General features: G+C 41.4%; 1 protein-coding gene across 4 annotated transcripts in view; it reads right to left on the reverse strand.

The window, feature by feature from the left end:
• LOC122551024 (phospholipid scramblase 1-like) overlaps positions 1 to 24,584 on the reverse strand; it is a 132,780-nt gene that overhangs the window by 62,342 nt on the left and 45,854 nt on the right. For 3 of the 4 annotated variants that reach the window (XM_087987826.1, XM_087987824.1, XM_087987825.1), the window contains 2 exons: positions 9,191 to 9,244; positions 7,265 to 7,384 (listed from right to left, as the gene is read on the reverse strand). In XM_087987826.1, coding sequence (XP_087843952.1) covers positions 7,265 to 7,384; positions 9,191 to 9,203 — 133 coding nt within the window. In that variant the 5' untranslated portion in view covers positions 9,204 to 9,244. Of the gene's footprint in view, positions 1 to 7,227; positions 7,385 to 9,190; positions 9,245 to 24,584 lie in introns of all 4 variants that reach the window. The other variant, XM_087987827.1, reaches the window with a different exon arrangement.

Below are 24,584 nucleotides of genomic sequence, written 5' to 3' on the forward strand. Positions count from 1 at the left end.
ATGATTATCATTAGACCTATAATTCTAGATTCTTTATTGAATTCAAATTCCAGCATCTGCCATGATTTGAATTCAACTCTCCTGAACATTAGCTGAGTTTCTGGATTAATATTCCAGCGATAATATCACTAGGCTCTGTGCCATAGTCATTCCTGGTGCCTTGGTTGACGTTGGTCAGTCTGTCAGGCTTATCAGGCTTTGTCTTGGTTAGAAACAACTGAGTGGCTTCTAAGGCACTTCAGAGGGCATTTAAAAATCATTGCTATGGATCTGGAGTCACATGTCGGCCAGAGCAGGATAGCAACTTTTTCCTATCTCTGAAGGACACCAAAGAACCAGATGGTTTTTTTACATCAGCCAACAATCGTTTCCATGGGAGTACACTCTAATTCCAAATTTCTTTTCACTAAATGTACACAGGTTTCACCACCCTCCATTGCAGGATTCACAGTTATGCCCTTAAAGTATTTGCTGGATCCCTGGTTTAATAATCCAGTGACAGTACTACTACACCACCACCTTCCCTTCCGCTTGAAATCTGCAGAATTAACTTATCAGCCTGAACTGAATTTTCTTCAGAACAGCTCGAAGTATTAACTCTGTTTCATTCTCTACAGATGTTTCCACAATTGCCGGGTTTCTCTAACATTTTCTACTATTATTTCAGTTCCCCAGCAACCACAGCACTTTGCATTTACCTGGTGTCACTGGCCTGCAGTTGCATGCATGACCTTCAAAACTTCCCTAAATAAGGGTGTCACATTTGCTTTTCACTAATCCTTTGAAACTTTGCCTTTCTCTGGGAAGTGTAAGATTACAATACCTTTACTTTTTCCATTCTCATTTTCTTTAGCAAGCTGGTGTGAAATACATTTGGATGTGTGGTTTATCCAATCTAAGCACAGCCAGCCTTTTAGATACTTCCTAGTTTTCATTTTCTGCACAATTCATGACCTCCACATGTCAGATTTATTTGCCTTTAATGAACTCATTATTCGAGTCTTATCCTACACCTCCAAGTCTATATTGCACTCATAGTTCCTGATAGGACTCACCTCATTTCTTACTACCAGCTTACAATTTTCATGGTAATAGAAGACTTTTGGTTATCTTAATTTAAATGCTATTCTATTTTCAACTCTCGAGTTTCCAATCTTATTTTCTGCTTTAATTCCCCTCTCAACCTATTGCATTTAACCTAGTTGCCAATTCAATAATTCACCTGACTTGCATCATTCATCCAACTCTTTTGCTTCATCTCTAGCTCCCATGTCACTAAAGTTATAGCTTCCTTGCATTTTCATCCTTTGGGAATATAGCCAGCCTCTCTTTGAAACATCTCCTCCATAAAGATCACCCATGTCATGGTTGCCATCGGTTTTCAGTTCTGCTTTACCCCACATAGGTCCCTTCTCATAACAATGAACTTAGTCCTCTCCCAATTTAAAAGTTCTACAGTACATTATTCTGCAATGTTGTTCTTAACAACATGAAAAGCTTAAAAATATATTTGAATTAGAATGCTAGAATGGATGAGATTTGCTATGATGAAAGATGGGAAGTAAAACCAGCAGGAATAAAATGAATTTTTGGGTTGATAATTGGGAAACACAAACTGATATAAACTGACCTTGTAACCCTAACAGACCTATGAGTTTGGGGATAACAGTTGAGCCTTATAAAGCTGCCAGAAGAAAGCAAAATATGAGACAGAAGGAAACATTCCATGTACCTTGTGTTGATAAGGTATGCATAACATTATATTTCAATACTTTTTTAGGAAAATTACAACAGCAAGTCTTTTTCTCATTTTAGAGGAAGGTTTTACAAATGCAAATTGTTAAAAGAGAGTTATGTTATAAGCTACCTCGCTTCACCTTGAATTATGAGACAGTGAAGATATCATTCGATCTGTTCCAATTTTTTCCCAATGACATAACTATGTGACTTGTTTACCATGTAGATTGATACTCAGGATTAAGTATATTGAAATGCATAGGCTGTGTAACATTTAAACAGAAAGAAAGAGGCAGATGTTTTGTTATTGTGATGTATTGTATGAGAGACTTGGAATAGACAGAAAGGGAGCAGAAGCTCTTGCAAGTAGCAGGAGGACAAAATATATCTTTTGCAAGTCACTGGACTAGTGAAATATTAGTGAAATGCTATTCCTTTGGAAGAAGAGAAGGAATGTACAGGGATTGAAAGTGTCTGGAAGATCCACTATAGCAAGACTACAGCAGGAATCACAACAGTGAGCTGTGCTGTTGCAGCAAAAACAGAAATTGCTGGATAATCTCAGCAGGTCTGACAGTATCTGTGGAGAGAAATCAGACTTTACATTTCTGGTTCAGTGACCCTTCTTCAGAACAATGCTGTTGTAAAATGGTTTGTCAATTCTCAAGTCATTAAAGGGAAATTAATTTTGACAGTCACTGGACATACAACTCACCAAAATAGGGAGCAATTAAACCACTGGTAACAGATTTGGATTATTTCCAGTAAAGATTAAAAAAACTCTTCAGCACTGTCTGTATGCAGTGTGAGGTATTAGTCACTTAAGCCATAATAAGGGTTATCTTTTCTGCAGTTAGAGTATTAGTTATATTCATTTCCAAATTTGCTGACGACACCACTGCAGTGGGTCGGATCTCAAACAATGAAAATACAGAGTACAGGAAGGAGATAGACATAGTGGCATGGTGTAAAGACAAAAAGCTCTCCCTCAATGTCAGCAAAACAAAGGAGCTGGTCATCCATTTCAGGAAACAGAATGGAGGACATACCCCTGACTTTATCAATGGTGCTAATGTGGAGGTGATCGAGAGCTTCAAGTTCTATGCTGTATGTTCTAATATCACCAACATTTACATTGATGCTACAGTCAAGAAAGCCTCTACTTTCTCAGAAGGCTAAGGAAATTCAACATGTCCACAATAACTTTTACTATTTTTTTTACAGATGCATCATCAAAAGCATCCTATCTGAATGCATGACAGCTTGGTATGGTAACTGTACTGCCCAAGACCGCAAGGAATTACAGAGTTGTGAACACAGCCCAGTCCATTATGAAAACCTGCCTTCCTTCCATTGACTCAGTCGATACTTCCTGCTGCCTTGGGAAAGCAGTCATCGTAATCAAAGACCCTTCCTATCTTGAATACACTCTCTCCCACCTTCTTTCATTGGGCCGAAAATACAAAGGTTTGGAAACACGTACCAACAGATTTAAGAACAGCTTCTTCCCCATTGTTATTAGACTTTTGAATGAACCTCCCATACATTACATTCGATCTTTCCCTGCACCTTCTCTGTAGTTGTAATGCTATATAGAACATAGAACATTACAGCGCAGGACAGGCCCTTCGGCCCTCGATGTTGCGCCGACCTGTCATACCAATCTGAAGGCCATCTAACCTACACCATTCCATGTACGTGCATATGCTTGTCCAATGACAACTTAAATGTACTTAAAGTTGGTGAATCTACTCCCATTACAGGCAAAGCATTCCATGCCCTTACTACTCTGAGTAAAGAAACTACCTCTGACATATGTCCTATATCTATCACCCCTCAATTTAAAGCTATGCCCCCTTGTGCTTGCCATCACCATTCTTGGAAAAAGGCTCTCCCTGTCCATCCTATCTAACCCTCTGATTATCTTATATGTCTCTATTAAGTCACCTCTCAACCTTCTTCTTTCTAACGAAAACAGCCTCAAGTCCCTCAGCCTTTCCTTGTAAGACCTTCTCTCCATACCAGGCAACATCCTACTAAATCTCCTCTGCACCCTTTCCAAATCTTCCACGTCCTTCTCATAATGCAGTGATCAGAACTGTACACAATACTCCAAATGCGGCCGCACTAGAGTTTTGTACAGCTGCAGATTACCTCATGGTTCCGGAACTCGATCCCTCTATTAATAAAAGCTAAAACACTGTATGCCTTCTTAACAACCCTGTCAACCTGGATGGCAACTTTCAAGGATCTGTGTACCTGGACACCGAGATCTCTCTGCTCATCTACACTACCAAGAATATTACCATTAACCCAGTACTTTGCATTGTGGTTACTCCGACCAAAGTGAATCACCTCACACTTGTCCACATTAAACTCCATTTGCCACCTCTCAGCCCAGCTCTGCAGCTTAATTAGATTATTAGATTACTTACAGTGTGGAAACAGGCCCTTCGGCCCAACAAGTCCACACCGACTCACCGAAGTGTAACCCACCCAGACCCATTCCCCTACATTTACCCCTTCACCTAATGGGCAATTTAGCATGGCCAAATCACCTAACCTGCACATTTTTTTGGACTGTGGGAGGAAACCAGAGCACCCGGAGGAAACCCACGCAGACACGGCGAGAATGTGCAATCTCCACACAGAGTCACCTGAGGCGGGAATTAAACCCGGGTCTCTGGCGCAACAGTGAGGCAACAGTGCTAACCACTGTGCCACCGTGCTGTCCACCTTATCTAGGTCTCTCTGTAACCTACAACATCCTTCGTCACTATCCACAACTCCACCAACCTTAGTGTCGTCTGCAAATTTACTAACCCACCCTTCTACGCCCTCATCCAGGTCATTTATAAAAATGGCAAACAGCAGTGGACCCAACACCACCCCTTGCAGTACACCAATGGTAACTGGACTCCAGGATGAACATTTCCCATTAACCACCACCCTCAGTCTTCTTTCAGCAAGCCAATTACTGATCCAAACTGCTATAACTCCCACAATCCCATTCTTCCTCATTTTGTACAATAGTCTACTGTGGGGAACCTTATCAAACACCTTGCTGAAATCCATATACACCACATCAACCGGTTTACTCTCATCTACCTGTTTGGTCACCTTCTCAAAGAATTCAATAAGCTTTGTGCAGCACAACCTACCCTTTACAAACCGTGCTGACTATCCCTAATCAAATTATTCTTTTCGAGATGATTATAAATCCTATCTCTTATAACCTTTTCCAATACTTTACCAACAACTGAAGTAAGGCTATATTCTGCATTCTCTTCTATTACCCTAATGTGTTTATGTAGATATGATTTGTCTGGATAGCAGGCAAAACAATAATTTTCACTGTATTTCGGTACATGTAACAATAATAAAATCAAACCAAACTATGTAATGCTGGGGGGGGGATGGTGTTATTACAGAAAAAGTTGTAAAATTTGAAATCATCCCTTGAATTCCTTGAGCTTGGTCAATGGGAATTCAAATATATTTCTAACAGTTATCAATCTCTACAGGGATTGTTGTGGTTCTGTTCGCCGAGCTGAAAATTTTTGTTGCAAACGTTTCGTCCCCTGTCTAGGTGACATCCTCAGTGCTTGGGAGACTCCTGTGAAGCGCTTCTGTGGTGTTTCCTCCGGCATTTATAGTGGCCTGTCCCTGCTGCTTCCGGTTGTCAGTTTCAGCTGTCCGCTGTAGTGGCCGGTATATTGGGTCCAGGTCGATGTGTTTGTTGATGGAGTTTATGGATGAGTGCCATGCTTCTAGGAATTCCCTGGCTGTTCTTTGTTTGGCTTGCGCTATAATGGTAGTGTTGTCCCAGTCGAATTCATGCTGCTTGTCGTCTGCGTGTGTGGCTACTAAGGATAGCTGGTCGTGGCGTTTCGTGGCTAGTTGATGTTCATGGACGCGGATCGTTAGCTGTCTTCCTGTTTGTCCTATATAGTGTTTTGTGCAGTCCTTGCATGGGATTTTGTACACTACATTACTTTTGCTCATGCTGGGTATCGGGTCCTTCGTTCTGGTGAGTTGTTGTCTGAGGGTGGCTGTTGGTTTGTGTGCTGTTATAAGTCCTAGTGGTCGCAGTAGTCTGGCTGTCATTTCTGAAATGTTCCTGATGTATGGTAGTGTGGCTAGTCCTTTGGGTTGCGGCATGTCCTCGTTCTGTTGTCTTTCTCTTAGGCATCTGTTGATGAAATTGCGCTGGTATCCATTTTTGGCGAATACCTTGTATAGGTGTTCCTCTTTCTCTTTTTGCAGTTCTGGTGTGCTGCAGTGTGTTGTGGCTCTTTTGAATAGTGTCTTGATGCAACTTCGTTTGCGTGTGTTGGGGTGGTTGCTTTCATAGTTTATGACTTGGTCTGTGTGTGTGGCTTTCCTGTATACCTTTGTGGGAGATTCACGAGAGAAGAAGAAAAGAATAACCAACTCCCATTCCTAGACGTGATGGTACAGAGAACACCAAACGGAGAATTCACCACAAAGGTACACAGGAAAGCCACACACACAGACCAAGTCATAAACTATGAAAGCAACCACCCCAACACACACAAACGAAGTTGCATCAAGACACTATTCAAAAGGGCCACAACACACTGCAGCACACCAGAACTGCAAAAAGAGGAAGAGGAACACCTGTATAAGGTATTCGCCAAAAACAGATACCCACGCAATTTCATCAACAGATGCCTAAGAGAAAGACAACGGAACGAGGACATGCCGCAACCCAAAGGACTAGCCACACTACCATACATCAGGAGCATTTCAGAACTGACAGCCAGACTACTGCGGCCACTAGGACTTATAACAGCACACAAACCAACAGCCACCCTCAGACAACAACTCACCAGAACGAAGGACCCGATACCCAGCATGAGCAAAAGCAATGTAGTGTACAAAGTCGCATGCAAGGACTGCACAAAACACTATATAGGACAAACAGGAAGACAGCTAATGATCCGCATCCATGAACATCAACTAGCCACGAAACGCCACGACCAGCTATCCTTAGTAGCCACACACGCAGACGACAAGCAACATGAATTCGATTGGGACAACACCACCATTATAGGGCAAGCCAAACAAAGAACAGCCAGGGAATTCCTAGAAGCATGGCACTCATCCACAAACTCCATCAACAAACACATCGACCTGGACCCAATATACCGGCCACTACAGCGGACAGCTGAAACTGACAACCAGAAGCGGCAGGACAAGGCCACTATAAATGCCGGAGGAAACACCACAGAAGCGCTTCACAGGAGGCTCCCAAGCACTGAGGATGTCACCTAGACAGGGGACAAAACGTCTGCAACACAAATTCCCAGCTCGGCGAACAGAACCACAACAACGAGCACCCGAGCTACAAATCTTCACCCAAACCTTCTACAGGGATTGTAACAGCTTAGTTATTTTGAGATTATTAAAACATTTATCAAAATTAGACTGTATAATCAAATGAATAATGGCTAGGTTGAAAATTACTTAATTTCAATAAGACAAGTTCTGGAAAAGTTGTTACCAACAGAGCCAGCTGGAGGAACACCATACTGATTCAGAGGTGGTGGGTATGGGTCATGTGGACGATGGACTGGAAGATATGGAGGTGCTGTGGGTCCATATGCAGGGTAAGAATAAGGACCTGGAGGGGGGAAAAGTGCAAGAAATTTTCAAAACTAAAGTTACTGAATATGAATCTAATTTTAGATCTTTTCTCATAAAAGAGTTTACTATGATGCTTCTAAATTAAAAGTGTAAAATAACTTATTACCACACAGATGGTAAATGTATCATTTCAAATATGACAGAATACTTCTAGTTTGCATGAGCAGGAAAGGGCTGAAAATGTGTTGCTGGAACAGCGCAGCAGGTCAGACAGCATCCAGGGAACAGAAGAATCGACGTTTCGGGCATAAGCACTTATGCCCGAAACGTCGATTCTCCTGTTCCCTGGATGCTGTCTGACCTGCTGCGCTGTTCCAGCAACACATTTTCAGCTCTGATCTCCAGCATCTGCAGACTTCACTTTCTCCTGAGCAGGAAAGGGTCAATCTTTCTTCATCTTAGTTGGAAGAGAAACTTATGCCTTCTGGTTACACAAGGAAATCATTTTGGAAGCTAACCTGGACAGATCTCTGCCAGGAATTGATCTTCTTCCCATTATCTTCGCATGTTTGAAAGCTTAAAGCGGCTTCCTTGCCCAGCTAATGGGCTTGGATGTCTAGTTATAGCTACCATTATTTTCAATTCCATTTTTAACCTGAATCACTGTTACTGACTGTACTATTACATCACTATCACACTACTCAAATTATGATGTACCTTATGAACAAAAAGACTATAATATTAACAAACCCAACCCAAGAATGAAGGCCCAATGGATCTCCGGACCAGGTGAGTAAGAGGCATTGTGCAGGGAACAAAAGCAAATTACTGCTGGAATCTGAAACCAAAAGAGAAAATGCTGGAAAATCTCAGCAGGTCTGGCAGCTTTGACAAAGGGTCAGTTAGACTCGAAACGTCAGCTCTTTTCTCTCCTTACAGGTGCTGCCAGACCTGCTGAGATTTTCCAGCATTTTCTCTTTTGTGCAGGGAACATTTGGCGATCTTGGAGAGGTGAGGGGGTGAATGGTGGGTTTTAATGTCCATGCAGGACGGAATGAAGAATGCTACTATTTTCTGTGAGATGTCCCAGTGCAAAAAGGGCACCCCACAAGTCAGAACCCACTTGCTTCCTGCACTTCTGAAATATTTTTTAAAACATTGCGTGCCCACTCCCATCCACTTGCCTATTCTAACTACTTGCCCATGCTACTACAGTGGTTGTGGGTGGCACAGTGGCACAGTGGTTAGCACTGCTGCCTCACAGCGCCAGAGACCCGGGTTCAATTCCAGACTCAGGCGACTGACTGTGTGGAGTTTGCACATTCTCCCCGTGTCTGCGTGGGTTTCCTCCGGGTGCTCCGGTTTCCTCCCACAGTCCAAAGATGTGCAGGTCAGGTGAATTGGCCATTCTAAATTGTCAATAGTGTTAGGTAAGGGGTAAATGTAGGGGTATGGGTGGGTTGTGCTTCGGCGGGTCGGTGTGGACTTGTTGGGCCGAAGGGCCTGTTTCCACACTGTAAGTAATCTAATCTACTACATACCACTCCCAGAGCAGGTGGGATTGAACCTACATCTCCTGGCTCACAGGTAGGGACACTAGCACTGTGCCACAAGAACCCTCCAGGCAGGGTGGCATTAGAGTTGATTGAACTTTTAACAAACTCTACTGATGTATAATGAGTTATTTGCATTTTACCGAAAATATACTTGTGGTGGCATATAACATCCAGTCCTTTGTGTTTTTTAACTAATGACTTTTCTCTCCTAACACCCCCCCCCCCCCCCCCCACCCCCATAAACATATTTCAGCCCCTCTCCTTATGAATATACAAGTTGAACTGACCTTGAGCAGCCATTAATCGAGCTCCTTTTGCCACTTAGTATGTATGAAAGGTAACTAAAGAAAAGGAAAGAATACAAATTAGACTGGCAAGTTATAATTTGATGAACAAAACTAATCATTATGAATTTCCAAGTGCCGTTGGGAGCAGTGATGAAAGGAAAGACGGTATTGGGCAGAAAACAATGGAATGGTTCGCTAAGTTACCATCTGTACAAAGCAAGTGTAGTCATTATCCCTAAGAAGATAAGAAAAGAGACGATGAATGTATCCATGCAAGCAATCTTGGGACTGAATCTAGTCTGAGGATGTCTAAGAAATTAAGGAACACATCAGCCAATGCAGTGCTTGTGATAAATACCTAACTGAGCAACTAAGGAAGCTGTTTATGACACATGAAATCTCTTGATTACCTGCAAAGACTTGTCATTCAGCCTGTCAAGACTCTACTCACACTATTTGTACACTCTTAATTACCCAAAATTATCTTGTCATTATCTCTCCACCTATACATGCTATGCCTATGCTACATTCTCCACTTCACCCAATGAAGGAGGAGCACTCTGAAATCTTGTGATTTTAAATTAATCTGTTGGACTATAATCTGGTGTCATATAACTTCTGATTTTGACCACCCCAAACACTGGCACCTTCACATCATGATATCCCAGACAGATCATGGTTGAAGATGGAATAGATCTTCTACTTCTTGAGTTAACTGATTATCTTGCCATCATTAACTACCTTGAACCAGAAAGAGACCAGTTTACGTCGACAGCTACCAATGAAATGATAGAATGCTTGAAAGAACATTTTAAATCGCTTCAAGTGACAACTGTTCTCAACTCACAAATTAAGGATTAGAATTAGGCTTTATTGTCATGTGTGGGGGCTCAAGTACAAAGTTATATGAGCCCAGTGAAAAGTTCACATCATCGCCATTCACACAGTGTCATCTTAAGTACAAAGTAGAAAAGTAAAGAAATCAAGTTAGAAAGTTCAGCATTACGGTCCTTCTTTAGCAATGGGCCAGCAGGTGCTCTGCGCTGGGCTTTCCTCATGAGGGCTCAATCTCTCCCTCACACTGCACATGTTTTCCACCATGTTGCTGTTTTGCTACCAGCTATCAAAGTCCTATCCAGGCTCACCAGCCGCCTTGCTGCTTACTGCACCAGATCTCAACAATGCCACAGAGCCACCAACCGCTAGAGTTCAACCTGGCTCACCAGCCGTCTTATAGCCAACAGCCAAAATCCCCCAGGTGCTGCCATGCTCCAGACCCTGATGCCAGCTACTTCATAAAAGATTTGGAAATCCAACACCATACATCATCTGCACTCTATCCCCATTAAATGGCAATTCTGAGGTAAGAGTGAAAATTGCAAAAAGGGTTAATAAAAATATCCTGCAAGATTTGTACAAAGCAATTCCAGACTGGAGATACAGTATTCACTAATTGAAGCCTTTGAAAATAGTTCAGACCAAAGATTAATCTCACCCCAAGCCGAAACTGCTCTTCCAACTGCATAAAAGCTCCTGAAGCCAGAATCAGTAAAAGATGACTGACAAAATCAGGGTAAAAGGACCCCAAAGTTGCTAAAGCTGAGCACTGGAGAACCAGTCAGTGGGCAAATGGTCAATGCTCTCAGCAAGAATCAGCCCACATGGCAGTTTCAGACCAATTTTTGAGCAGTTATCACCTCAATTGTATGCAGCGAATGACCAGATATATACAATAAACTACAGAAGCTGTGTGATTCAGAATAAAGTGATCTCATTATGGTTGTGAAGAATGCCTGAGCAGCCATAAAACGAGTGAGCAGATACCAGAGGAACAGCCAACAATAATGTACATGCATACCATTAGGAGACAAACACTATTTAAAAATTGGTAGTTATTTGGTGCAGACAACTTGAGTATTACTGAAAAATTGACTCATTTTGGTGAAATGTTTTATCTTGTTTACATCAGGGCAGTTCACAAAACCACCAATTTTAGGGAAAAACCAATAGTTTTTCTGGTTGAGGAGAGTGTAAATTGGTTGGCAATTGGATTGATAAGAGACATTTCCATTGAGAATGCACCATTAAATGATGATTTCAAGATGGAAACATATGTCCCCAGTTTTTCAGCAATTTTAAAGATTGTGTTGTGATGAAAGTAAAACCACCTGGAGTTTAACAAAATGTGTAATGAATGATAATTTACTCTGCCAACTATGAAAATTTGGTAATTTCCATACATATAATTGCAAAGCATTTTTTTGTATTATTTTGAATGAAACATTCTGGAGATACACAATCAGACTTAGTGTGCTAGCTTACTTGTAATGATCATGTGACCTCTACCTCTGCTGCATATGCCTTTTACTGTGCAGTCTGTAGTAGACATGGAACACACATCACTTGTAGCAGCACATCTCAGAGAACAACGTTCAAAATATCACAACATCAGTCCTTTTCAGATCTTTGGTTTCCCAATAGTCAATGTTTTGACAATTAGTATCCACTTTATGGCAATTAGTAAACAACAATAGTTGTTTGAAGATATTCTGAAATTATTTTCTGCATTTAGGCAACTAGGTGTGGGATTTCTTTTTGTTTATTCACATGTGGGACATGGACATTGCTTGCTAGCCAGCATTTTTATTGTCCATCCCGAGTTGCCCTTGAGAAGGTGATGGTGAAGTGATGCTTTCTTAAACTGCAGAAGTCATCATGTTGTAGGTTGACCCACTCTGCTCTTAGGAAAGGAATTCCAGGATTTTGACCCAGGGACAGTGAAGGAACAGTGATATATTTCTAAGTCAGGTTGGTGAATGGCTTGGAGGGGAACTTGCAGTTGATGGTGTTCCCAGGTAACTGCTGCCTTTGTCCTTCTAAATGGAAGTGGTTATGGGATCTAAGGATCTTTGGTGGATTTCTGCTGTGTCTTTTGTAGATAGTACACATGGCTGCAATGAGCATCAGTGGTGGAGAGATTAGATACTCGAGGATGTGGTGCCAATCAAGGCTGCTTTGTCCTGGATGGTGTCAAGCTTCTTTACTGTTGTTGGAGCTGCACCCAACCCAAATGGGGTGCATTCCATCACACTCCTGATTTATGCCTTATAGCCAATGGACAGGCTTTGGGGAGACAGGAGGTGAGTTATTCATCAATGTATTCCTAGCCTCCAACCTACTCTAGTTTGAGAGACAAATTCAATTCTGGTCAATGGTAACCCCAAGACTGTTGATTATGGCAGATTCAGTGATGGTAACACCATTAAATCTCAAGGGGCAGTGATTAAATTGTCTCCAGTGAAAAGGAACGACTGTAAGAAATGGGTGACTAAGAAAATAGGGGAGGTTATCAAATTGAAAGAGAAGGCAAACAAATGGCCAAAAACAGCAGGAAACTAAAAGATTGGGAAAACTTTAAAGGTCAACAGAAAGGCCACAAAAAGAGCTATTAAAAAATTAAGATAGAACATGCGAAAAAGTTCACACAGAATATAAAGACAGATAGCAAACGTTTCTATAAATAAAACAAAAAAAAAGAGTAGATAAAGGATTTAGAGGATGAGAAGAGGCATTTAGTTATTGGATTTAATGAAATGGCAAAGACTTTGAACAGGCATTTTGTGTCAGTCTTCTCAGTGCAGGACATTAATAACATGCCAGTAATTGTCAAAGGAATGAAGGTAGGTGAGGACCTGGAAACAATCATTATTACGAAAGAGATAGTGTTGGGCAAGCTAATGGAGCCAAATACAGACAAGTCTCATGGCCCTGATGGAATGCATCCTAGGGTATAGAGTCATAGAGATGTACAGCATGGAAACAGATCCTTCGGTCCAACTTGTCCATACCGACTAGATATCCCAACCCAATCTAGTCCCACCTGCCAGCACCCGGCCCATATCCCTCCAAACCCTTCCTATTCATATATCCATCCAAATGCCTCTTAAATGTTGCAATTGTACCAGCTAAAAGAGATGACAGGAGAAATAGCAAGTGCACTTATGATAATTTTCCAAAACTCGCTGGACTCTGGGGCAGTTCCAGCCGACTGGAAAACAGCAAATGTGACTGCCACTGTCACTGTTTAAAAAGGGAGGTAGACAAAAGTATAGACTGGTTAGCTTAACCTCTGTAGTGGGGAGATGCTTGAGTTTATTATCAAGGATGGAATAGCAAGGCATCTCGATATAAATTGTCCCATTGGGCAGATGCAGCATGGGTTCATGAAGGCAGGTCATGCTTAACAAATCTTTTTGAAATCTACGAAGACATTACGAACAAGGTGGAAAATGGGCACCCTATGGATGTGATGTACCTAGATTTCCGAAAGGCCTTCGATAAGGTGCCGCGCAAGAGGCTGCTGCATAAGATAAGGGTGCATGGTGTTAAGGGAAAAATATTAGCATGGACAGAGAATTGGGTTGACTAACAGGAAGCAAAGAGTGGGAATAAATGAGTGCTATTCTGGTTGGCAATCAGTAACTAGTGGTGTGCCTCAGGAATCAGTGTTGGGACCACAATTATTCACAATCTACATAGACAATTTTGAGTTGTGGACCACATGTCAAAGTTGCAGATGACACGAAGATGAGTGACAGAGCAAAGTGTGTAGAGGACTGTGAAACTTTGCAGAAGGACATCAATACATTAAGAGAGTGGGCAAAGGTCTGGTAAATGGAATACAATGTTTTTAAACGTGAAGGCATCCATTTTGGTAGGAGTAACAGTAAAAAGTATTATTACTTGAATGGTAAAAAGTTGCAGTATGCTACTGTGCAGAGGGACCTGGGTGTCCTTGTGCATGAATCACTGAGGGTTGGTCTGCAGGCACAACAAGTAATTAGGAAGGCAAATGAAATTTTGTCCTTCATTGCTAAAGGGGTTGAGTTTATGTTGCAACTGTACATGGTGCTGGTGAGGCCACACCTGGAATACTGCGTGCATTTATAGTTTTCTTACTTGAGAAAGGAGGTACTGGCACTAGAGAGGGTGCAGAAGAGGTTCACTAGGTTGATTACGGAGTTGAGGGGATTGGCTTATGAGGAGAGACTGAGTAGACTGGGATTATATTCACTGGAATTCAGAAGAATGAGGGGGGGGATTTTATAGAAACATTTAAACTTATGAAGGGGATAGATAAGATAGAAGTAGAGAGGATGGTTTCACTAGCAGGTGAAACTAGGACAAGAGGGCACAGCCTCAAGATGAGAGGGAGCAGACTTAGGACTAAATTGAGAAGGAACTTCTTCACCCAGAGGGTTGTGAATCTATGGAATTCCTTATCCAGTGAGTAGTTGATACTACTTCAGTAAACGTTTTTAAAGCTAAGGTAATTTTTTTTTAAACAACAAAGGAATTAAGGGATACAATGAGTGGGTGGGTAAGTGGACTTGAGTCCACAAAAAGATCAGCCATGATCTTATTGAATGACGGAGCAGGCTCGAAGGGCCAGATGGTCTACTCCAGCTCCTCGTTCTTACGTTCTATGTATGTTCTTATTGGAGATTATCATTGCCTGGCACTTTTGTGGCCTGAATGTTACTTGAAACTGGTCACTCCAAGCCTGGGTATTGTCCAGATCTTGTTGCAGTTGAACATGAACTGCTTCAGTATCTGAGGCTCCATCCTCCATACCAAGTCTAGGTAGATTTCAGTCATCAGGGAGCAATATCTGCCAATGCTCAAGTCCTCTTTTATTATTTCCAAGTTAAATAACTTTTGACTTTCATGGGCAGGTCACAGTACAGTGGAGAACAGAACAAAAATTGTCATGCTTTAAAATGTCCTGTTGGGCATGTTGTGGGAGCCTAATAAATCAATACAAATAAATTTAGCAATTTTAAAGTTCATACCTCTTGAAGAAATTCTTGTACTAAGTCTTTTTTCCACAAATACAATGATGAATGTTTCCCATGCAGAATGTTAAACCCTCAACTCAATGTTATTGCATTGCAAGAACTAATTTTTCAATTCTGTATATTTCAACATTTGAAAACAGGATTTATATCTGACTGGTCACAAGATTTTAAACAAAATCTTAAACTTTTAGTATTTTCTTAACCAAAAAGGGATTCTGAGTTGCAGAGAAAACATTAAAAGTTAGTTAAGTAAGATTAGAATTGGGCTTATTCAGTCTCAGTGAAACACTGGATTTAATTACAGACCAACATTTAAGCTGAGTTGAGTAGCCTGTTTTTAAATTACAATCTTTTCTTAAACCTACATCAATTTTGAAGTTGGGTTCTACATTTAAATCACCATTGATCTTTCATCCATGAACATCTGCAGCAGATTTAAGGTAGTAATTCAACTTCAGAATTCTGTTTGTGTATTTATAATAAGAATATAAACCTGAATTACACAAAACTGCTTCTCTGTAATTGTATCTGTGTTGCCAATTTAATTTTCTGAAATAAGACCCTCTGCACCATTTCTGTGTTTTCCTACTTTAGCAACTTAAAGTGACTTTTTACAAATTCCATCCACTTAGCAGAGTTCATTTTTCTCCATTTTCAAATATGAGAGAAACAATTTACATGAGTATAAAGCAGGGATTTTTCACATGCATCAGCAGAGGCAAAGGTATCCCAATGTTACAGTGGATATTTTAGTTCCAGAGTACCTTTAGGATTTTCTTCTTGGTAAAATTCTAATTGTGACGTACACTTGGCAAACCACAAGAGCTTACAGGAGAAAATAAAGATTATCCTTTTAAACAGAAAATAGAAAAAACTGAAATCTCAATATTCTTTGATAACTATCAGACAACATCTGTTTCTATTAAACAGCAATACAGGGTAAAACCATCACAATAAGTAAAGTCACACAAACTATACTTTGGCGTCTGACCAATATTTGTTTAATTGTTAATTTTGATATTTTCAAATTTTAGATTGTAAAATAAGTTACCATTATACCAAAGTATGATTCAGTGACTTTAATTTACTGACTCATCCATTAGGAGAAAGTGAGGACTGCAGATGCTGGAGATCAGACCTGAAAAATGTGTTGCTGGAAAAGTGCAGCAGGTCAGGCAGCATCCAAGGAGCAGGAGAATCGACATTTCGGGCATAGAATTTCTGAAGAAGGGCTCATGCCCAAAACGTTGATTCTCCTGCTCCTTGGATGCTGCCTGACCTGCTATGCTTTTCCAGCAACACATTTTTCAGTTTTGACTCATCCATTGCATTGTGATGTAAAGATTATACAGAGTTTTAACATATTAGACTGAAATCATACAGTATACAAATATTAAACAAAGCAACAAAAATGTGTAAATTACTCTGATTTATCTCAATGAATAGGTTGGTGGAGTTGAACTGAGGAAAGGAAGAGAAAGTAGCATCTGCTGGAACATAGTACTGGCAAAAAACTGTCTTCTATTTTCTTTCCTCTCAAAGCAGTGTATTGCTTTCTAAATTAAACCAACAACTTGCTCATGAGGTGTAATAGCCTTTGCATTTTATTATTTTTCTACTCACATTCAACATATGTAATGTCAGGAATAATAATTGGTCTTATTTGACGCAATGGTATTAGAAATAAAATGATAAAAGGGGGAAATTATCTTCTGGAATGAAGGCTAAAATGACAACAAAATGTTGAATAAATTTGATAAAAATATAAGAACATTAGAATAATACAATGTGTAATTATATATAGGAGCATCCATATCATAATTAATTTGAAGTTTGAGCTCCAGTTTAAAAATAGTAACATGCAAAACATGATACAATTGCTGACACTGACTGTTTGTCTGCAAAAGTGCCATTAATAGAATTTGGAAAAACAGGAAATCTGACCATCCCATTAAAAAGGTGAAACAAAATGTAGAAGTTTTCATTGTTTCAAATTCCCAAAAAAGAAGCTGTAAATATAAAAACAATATACTCTTGTCTGTTCATAATTATCTGCAGTTAAAAACCAGGACCTCGGTGGTTATCTCCAGATTACTTTCACTGCCACGTGCTAGCGAGGGTAAAATCAGGAGGATATGGCAGATGAATGTCTGGCTAAAGAATTGTGCAGGGGGCAGGGAATCAGATGTTTCGATCATTGGGATCTTTTCTGGGGCAGAAGTGACCTGTTCAAGAGGAACACGTTGCATCTGAACTGCAGGGGGACCAATATTTTGGCAGCCAGGCTTGCTAGTGGTACAACGAAGGGTTTAAACTAGATTGGCAGAGGGTGGGATCCTCAACAGCAGGGAGGCAAGTGGAAGGATATACAGTAATCAGAAATAGTAAAGTGAAGAAACAGGTCAGGCTGGAACACAACAGGAAGCAAAGAATGCTGTTGGATTAAATTGCACCTACTTCACTGCAAGAAGACTGACATATAAGGCCAATGAACCCATGGCCATTGGATAGGTACATGGGACTGGGATATTATAGTCATTACAGAAACATGGCTAGGGAGGGATAGGATTGGTAGCTTAATGTGCCAAGGTACAGCTGTTTGAGGCAGACAAAGGTAGTGGAAAGAGGGGAGAGCAAGTTGCATTTTTGATTAAGGCAATTATCACAAAAGTAGTCAGAAATGAAATAACTGAAGGATAATCCAGTCAGTCCTTGTGGGTGGAGCTAAGAAATAAGAAGGGAATTGTGATGTTATTGGGGTTGTATAATAGGCCCCAAAATAGTCAACGGGAATTAGAGGAATAAACATGCATAAAGACTGGGGAGACTTGCAGGAGAAATAGGCTGGTCATAGTAGAGGATTTTAATCTTCCTAACACAAACTGGGACTGCCATAGCAATAAGGGCTTAGATGAGGTGGAATTTGTGAAGTGAGTTCAGGAAAGCTTCCTCAAGCAGTATATAGAGGGTTCTACTTAGGAAGGGACAAAACTCAATACTCTTGGTAAATAGGACAGTACAGGTGACAGTGGGGGAGCACTTTGGGACCAGTGACCATAGTTCTATTAATTTTAAACTAGTTACGGAGGTGGACAAAACTGGTCCATAGGTTCAAGTTCTAAATTGGGGCAAGGCAACTTTTGATGGAATTAGAAAAAAGCTTGCAAGGGTTGATTGGAGTAGATTCTTTGCAGGCAAAGGGACCTCTGGCAAGTGGGAGGTCTTTAAAAGTGAGGTGGCTAGTGCTCAAGGTCAATGTGTTCCTGTGAGAGTGCGAGTCAAGGTTGACACGAATAGGGAACCCTAGATGACAAGAGATATTGAGGCTTTCACAGAAAACAAAAAGGAGATATGGCTCAGGTGCAGGCAGCTGGGATCAAGGGAATCCCTAGAGGTATATAAAACATACAGGAGTTTACTGAAGAAGGAAACCAGGAGGGTGAAAAGGGAGCACGAGATAGCCTTGGCTGAGAAGATTAAGGTGAATCCAAAGACAATCTCTAAGTATTTTAAAGAAAAACAATAAATAGAGACAGAATAGGACCCCTCGAGGACCAAGTAAACATGAATCTGTAGCACCACAGGAGAAAGGCAATGTCCTCAATAAATATTTCTCCTCTGTGTTTACCATAGAGAAAGACAAAATGACTTGGGAACTTGGGGAAGTTAATGGTTGAATCTTGGGGGCAGCCCATATCACAGTAGAGGAGGTATTGGATACATTAGAATGTATGAAGGTGGATAAATCTCCTGGACCTGACCACATATACCGAGAACACTGCAAAAGGTTAGAGACGAAATTGCACATATTCTTGGCTGATATTCTTGCATCATCATTAGCTATAGGTGAGATCCCGGAAAACTGGAGCGTAGCAAATGCTTGGCCCTTACTCAAGCAGGACTGCAAAGAAAAGCCTGGGAACTATGGGCCAGTAAGCCAGACATATGTGGTAGGTCAGTTACTTGAGAAGATTCTGAGAGATAAGATATATATGCATTTGGAAAGACAGGGTTTAATTAGGAATAGACAGCATAACTTTGTGCGTGGGAGGTCGTGCCTCACAAATTTGTTAGACTTCTTTGATGAAGTGACCAGAAATGATGGCAGGGCAGTAGACATAGTCTGTATGGATTTCAGGAAGGCCTTTGATAAGGTTCCACATGGTAGGCTGCTTTGAAAGTTTAGATCCCATGGAATCCAGGGGGAGCTGGCAAATTGGATGCACAATTGGCTTGATGGTAAGAAGCAGACGGTAATAGTGGAAGGATGATTGTCGGAATGGAGGCTAGTAGGGTGTCTTAGGGGTCGGTGCTGGGCCCAGTGCTGTTTGTTGTCTATATCAATGACTTGGATGAGCATGTATAAGATATGATTAGTAAGTTTGCAGATGACACTAAAATAGGTGGTATCATGGACAGCAGGGAAGGTTCTCAGAAATTGCAGCAGGACCTCGATAGGGTGAAGAAGTGGGCCGAGAAATAACAAATAGAGTTTAATATAGATAAATGCAAGGTTTTACATTTTAGAAAGTCAAATCAAGGTAGGAGTTTCATGGTGAATGGGAAGGCCTTAAAGGAGTGTAGTGGAACAGAGGGACCAGTACCACTCTAATGTAGACTCTGATTTCCAGCATCTGCAGTCCTCACTTTTGCCTATGTTCAGTTTTGGTCACTTTGTTAAGTGCAGAATAAATTTACAAGGATGTTTCCAAGACTGTGCATTATAGAGAGGGGTTGGACAAACTAGGACGTTTTTTCTTTACAGCATATGAGACTGAGTGGGGATCTTATAGACATGGATAGGGTGAATGCACTCAGTCTTTATCTCAGGGTTGTGAATCGAGGACTAGAAGGTATCAATTTAAGGTGAGAGGGGAAAAAATAAAAAGGGAACCTGAAGGGCAACTTTTTTTTACACAGAGACTGGTATGCATATGGAATACCAGTAGAAGTATTTGAGGCAGGTACACTAACATTTAAAAGGCATTTGGACAAATACAAGGATAGGGAAGGTTTAGAAGGATATGGGCTAAGTGCAGGAAAATGGGGTTAGCGTGGATAGATATTTTAGTTGGCATAGATCAGGTTGGACCAAACAGCCTGTCTCCGTACTGTAGGCCTCTATGACTCTGTTAAGTTTTATTTCTACAATGCAAACTTATTTTAAATATGCCCAGTAAAAGGTCTTCATTAGCAACTTGCTTCTGAAGCAGAAAATTCAGCATGGGCCAAGATTCCAAACATCCCAAACTGTAGACAGCAGTTTTGTCCCTGAATTTTGGCACTGACTTTAAAGGGAGATACTGACACCTACTGAGTGTGGTGAGCCCATCCGAATCATTCTTGATGGAGGTCAGTCATAAATGGCTCCATCAGCTACAGCTAGCCACCTCATTAGCTGGCATAAAGGTAGTTACAAACAGAAAAGGAGTATTGACATCCGTTAGGTTTTGAGAAAACATAGAGACTGTATCATATTAAATTATGGGGTGATTTTCCTGGATCACTTTGAGCACCCAACTAACGGATTGCATCGGTCTTCTATAATAGAATGCTGGGTTAGAGGAACGGGCAAATACTTCAATTCACTTTCATTTCCAGCAACTAGGAGAAAGTGAGGACTGCAGATGCTGGAGAGTCAGAGTTGAAGATTGTGGTGCTGAGAAAAGCACGGCAGATCAGGCAGCATCCAAAGAGCAAGAGAGACGAAGTTTCGGGTATAAGCCCTTCATCACGCATGTGGAGGGGGAAGAGGTCTGAGAGATAGAGAGGGTTGGGAGAAGGTAGGTGAGAAGGCTATAAGTGGATGCAAGTGGGGGTAATTGCTACAGGTCAGTGGTGTATGGAGTGGACAGCTGGGAAGGAAATTGCAGGATAGGTCAGGTCAAGAGGGCAGTGCTCAGTCACAGGGTTGGATTTGGGATAATGTGGAAGGAGGGGGGATTTGGAAAGTAGCGAAGTCGATGTTGATGTCATGTGGTTGAAGGGTCCCAAGGCAGAAGACGAGGCGTTCTTCCCTCAGTAGCCAAATGGCTTTGATTTGGAGGAGATCATATAAAGAACAATGGGTGCAGTCGATGGGGTGGGAGGATGTGCAGAAAAATCCCTGCCGGATGTGAAATGATCCTTTGGGACCGTGGACGGAGGTGAGGGGGGAGGGGTGGGTGCAGATCGTACACCTCTTGCGGCAGGAAGGGAAGGTGCCGGGACTGGATTGGTGGGAGGCATGGACCTAACGAGGGAATTGTGGAGGAAATGGTCTCTGTGGAACACCATTAAAGGTGGGGAGGGAAATACATCTTTGGTAGTGGGTCTGACTGTAAGTTGCGGAAATGGTAGAGGATAATGCTCTGTGTCTGGAGTTTCATGGAGTGGAAGATGAGGACAGAGGGATTCAATCCTTTTTGTAGTTGGGGGGTGGGGTTCAAGGGCGGAGGAGGTGGGATGGAGGGCATTGTTGATCACATGACAGGGGAAACTGTGGGCCTTGAAATAAGAAGATATCTGGAATGTCCTGCAGTGGAATTGTTCCTCCTGAGAGCAGGTCAACCATATTTGCAAAGGCTGTGTATACATAATACATGTAATATGCAGCCAGGAGGTGTGCGTCTATAAATTAAAGAAGTAGCAGCACTACCATTAGCAGTAAGGCCCAAAGCTGTGCAAAAAGATACTTAAATATACTTGGTCTTGTGCCCTGTATATGACCACAAACTGTTCCCTGATCAATTACAGAGCTATATGAACGCTTTCTTTTTAAAAATGTGAACAGCACTAGAACGGAAAGTTTATAAATATTCCCCATCAATGTCTGAATCAGACAACGAAACACAGATTTCCTCTGATGAATTCCGTGTATTTTTACAGATAGACCCAATCCTGACCTGCAACCCTTGCACCCAATCAGAGAGATGACAGCTAGAATGACTGACATCATTTGATTGCAGTATAAGAGAGTATAAAAAGTGGCTTGAATACGAACACCAGCTTCAAACATGAATATGCCCAATGAAATAACGTCAAGCTAAAAAGGAAGAAACTATAGCGACAGGCTCAAAAGATATAGAACCAGGATTCCAAATTAGCATTCTTATCATCCTTTGCAAGTTGAAAGAAATACGCCAAACGTTCAGCCTATAACCCAAGAAAATTGTTCCTTATTCCTATCATACTATCTATTAGAATATAACATATCGGGGATCCAAGATGGCGGTGACCCAGCAAGTCTGAGTCTATAGTGCTCCTCCCAAGACTTGGGCAAAGTGGGCCACCCGCCTCCACCATACTCACCAAATCATTCAAAATAGTTTTTACTTAATGTAATTAGTTGCTCAGTACTGAATTTAAACAATTTAATCTCCAGTAAAAATGACTAAAGGAAAGGGAGCCTACAGTTCTCAGCAAGCAGGAACCCTTCCCCCACCCTCTCCAGCTTCAGCAGAGGCGTCCGCAGCCGCCCCGAGGGACTTACCAATGGTGGCGAGCCTCGTGGAAATAATCTCTAAAGTCGATGCGAAAATCGACGCCTTCATCGAAGAGTCCCAGAGCCGATGGGACTCAATCTTGGCCATGCTACAAAAGAACGACCGAGACATCAAGGATATTGAGTGCCGAGTCGGAGGGGCGGAGCTAAAAGCCACGACCTCCGAGACTACAGCAGAATCGGCCGTGGATCAGGTCCGGACTCTCGAACAGCGAGTCCGGACCTTAGAGAATCACATTAACTACCTCGAGAATCGAGGTCGATGAAAAAAATATTTGTTTGCTGGGCCTTCCCGAACGGGAAGAGGCAGGCCAGCTTACAGCGTTTCTCGAACAGTGGCTTCCACAGCTTTTAAATCTGGAGGCTGGATCAGGCCAGGTAAGGGTGGAATGGGCCTACCGGGTTGCAATATGCGGCCTGGCTCAAACCAGCGCCCCCACCCGGTCCTGTTCCGGCTGCAGAGCTATAAGGAGGCAGATGCTCTTAGAAGCTTCCAGAAATCTTGGGAAAGATCCCCAAACCATGATTTATAAAGGATCCAAGATTATGCTATTCCAGGACTTTTCTCCAGCTCTGTTCCAAAAGAGGAAGGCATTTGATGAAGCGAAGAAGTGTTTAAGGGACTTAAAATATTCAGTACTCCTTGCGCTACCCAGCAATGCTACGTTTTAACCATGAAGGGTCCGTGTATAACTTCGGATCGCCGGAAAAGGCCAAGGAATTTTTGGACTCTCTTAGATAAATTGTAAGAGTTAATTGATGATGTTTTGCTCTCCCTCCAATCCGGTTTACATCCCCTTTTTTTAACCTTACTGTTTAATATTATCTTCGGGGGGGGAGAAACAGGGATTTATTTATTTGTTCTCTACTTAGCAATTTTCTCCCCCCCCCCACTCCCTTTTTTTAATATATATAGGCCGGGGGGGTCTAGTTAATGTTGATGGGGGGAGGTAGTTACCTTATCCTATTTTATTTCTGTCTTTAGGAGCAGGGTTGTTTTCCCCTGTTATTTTGTATTATTATATTTAATTATTACTTGTGAGGATGTAATTTTATAGTTATATATGTTTATACATGGTATTAACATTACCAAATATATCCAGGTGTTAGTGTGGGAGGGGGGGTAGGGTGTGCGCTGTTAACTCTAGCTCTGTAGTATATTTGAATTATCTTCATCCTATCGAGGGGCGCCTGGATCAAGGGTGGGGCAGTGGTTGGGAGAGGATACAATGGACTGTTGGAAAGGAAGTGATACTCCCTGGGAACAAGGGGGAAAATCTCCATTTAAATATGTTTCTTTTTTTATTTATAAATTTTTTTATTATATTGATGTGAGTGTATTAAAGAGCCTTTATTTTTGTGAATTTTATATGCTCTATGCTCGGGATGTTCTGGATAGGGTTTCCCTTCCCGAGGGGTCTCGGACTTGTCCGGACGATTATGGTTGATCAGTCGGTTAAATGGTGCACCTGGAATGTCAAGGGGAGTAATTCACCAATCAGAAGGAAGAAAATATTAACAAACCTCAAGAAAGAAAGGGTTGATATAGCGCTCCTACAAGAGATACACTTATTGCAAGAACACTTGAAATTACGGCAGGGTGGATTTGATCAGGCCTTTTTTTCTTCTTTCAGCTAAAAAAGCAGGGGAGCTGTTATTCTTATTCGGAAGAATTTCCCTTTTAAAATTCTAAATCAGATAAAATATGAATCTAGACGATATATTAGGATTAAAGCCCTTAAAAATGGAGAGGAATATGGGATCTTAAATTTGTATTGCCCCCCCCGGCACATCCTTTTAAATTTATAACGGAGCCTTCTCAAAATTGATGGCTCTCGGTGCTCGTCATACAATTATAGGGGCAGATTTTAATTGTATTATGGATCCGGAAATAGATAGGATTCCCAAGAATACTGCAATTGGTGGATTTGAACAAAGAATTAGGATTAGTAGATGTATGGAGATGCCTTCACCCACAGGGCAGAGATTTTTCTTTTTACTCCAATCCACATAAATGTCATACCAGAATTGATATGTTTTTTGCCCCCTCGAT

The sequence above is a fragment of the Chiloscyllium plagiosum genome, unplaced genomic scaffold, assembly GCF_037043375.1.
Source record: "Chiloscyllium plagiosum isolate Xiang-an unplaced genomic scaffold, Cpla_swu_hap1 HiC_scaffold_6, whole genome shotgun sequence".
In the NCBI taxonomy this organism is placed as follows: Eukaryota; Metazoa; Chordata; class Chondrichthyes; order Orectolobiformes; family Hemiscylliidae; genus Chiloscyllium; species Chiloscyllium plagiosum.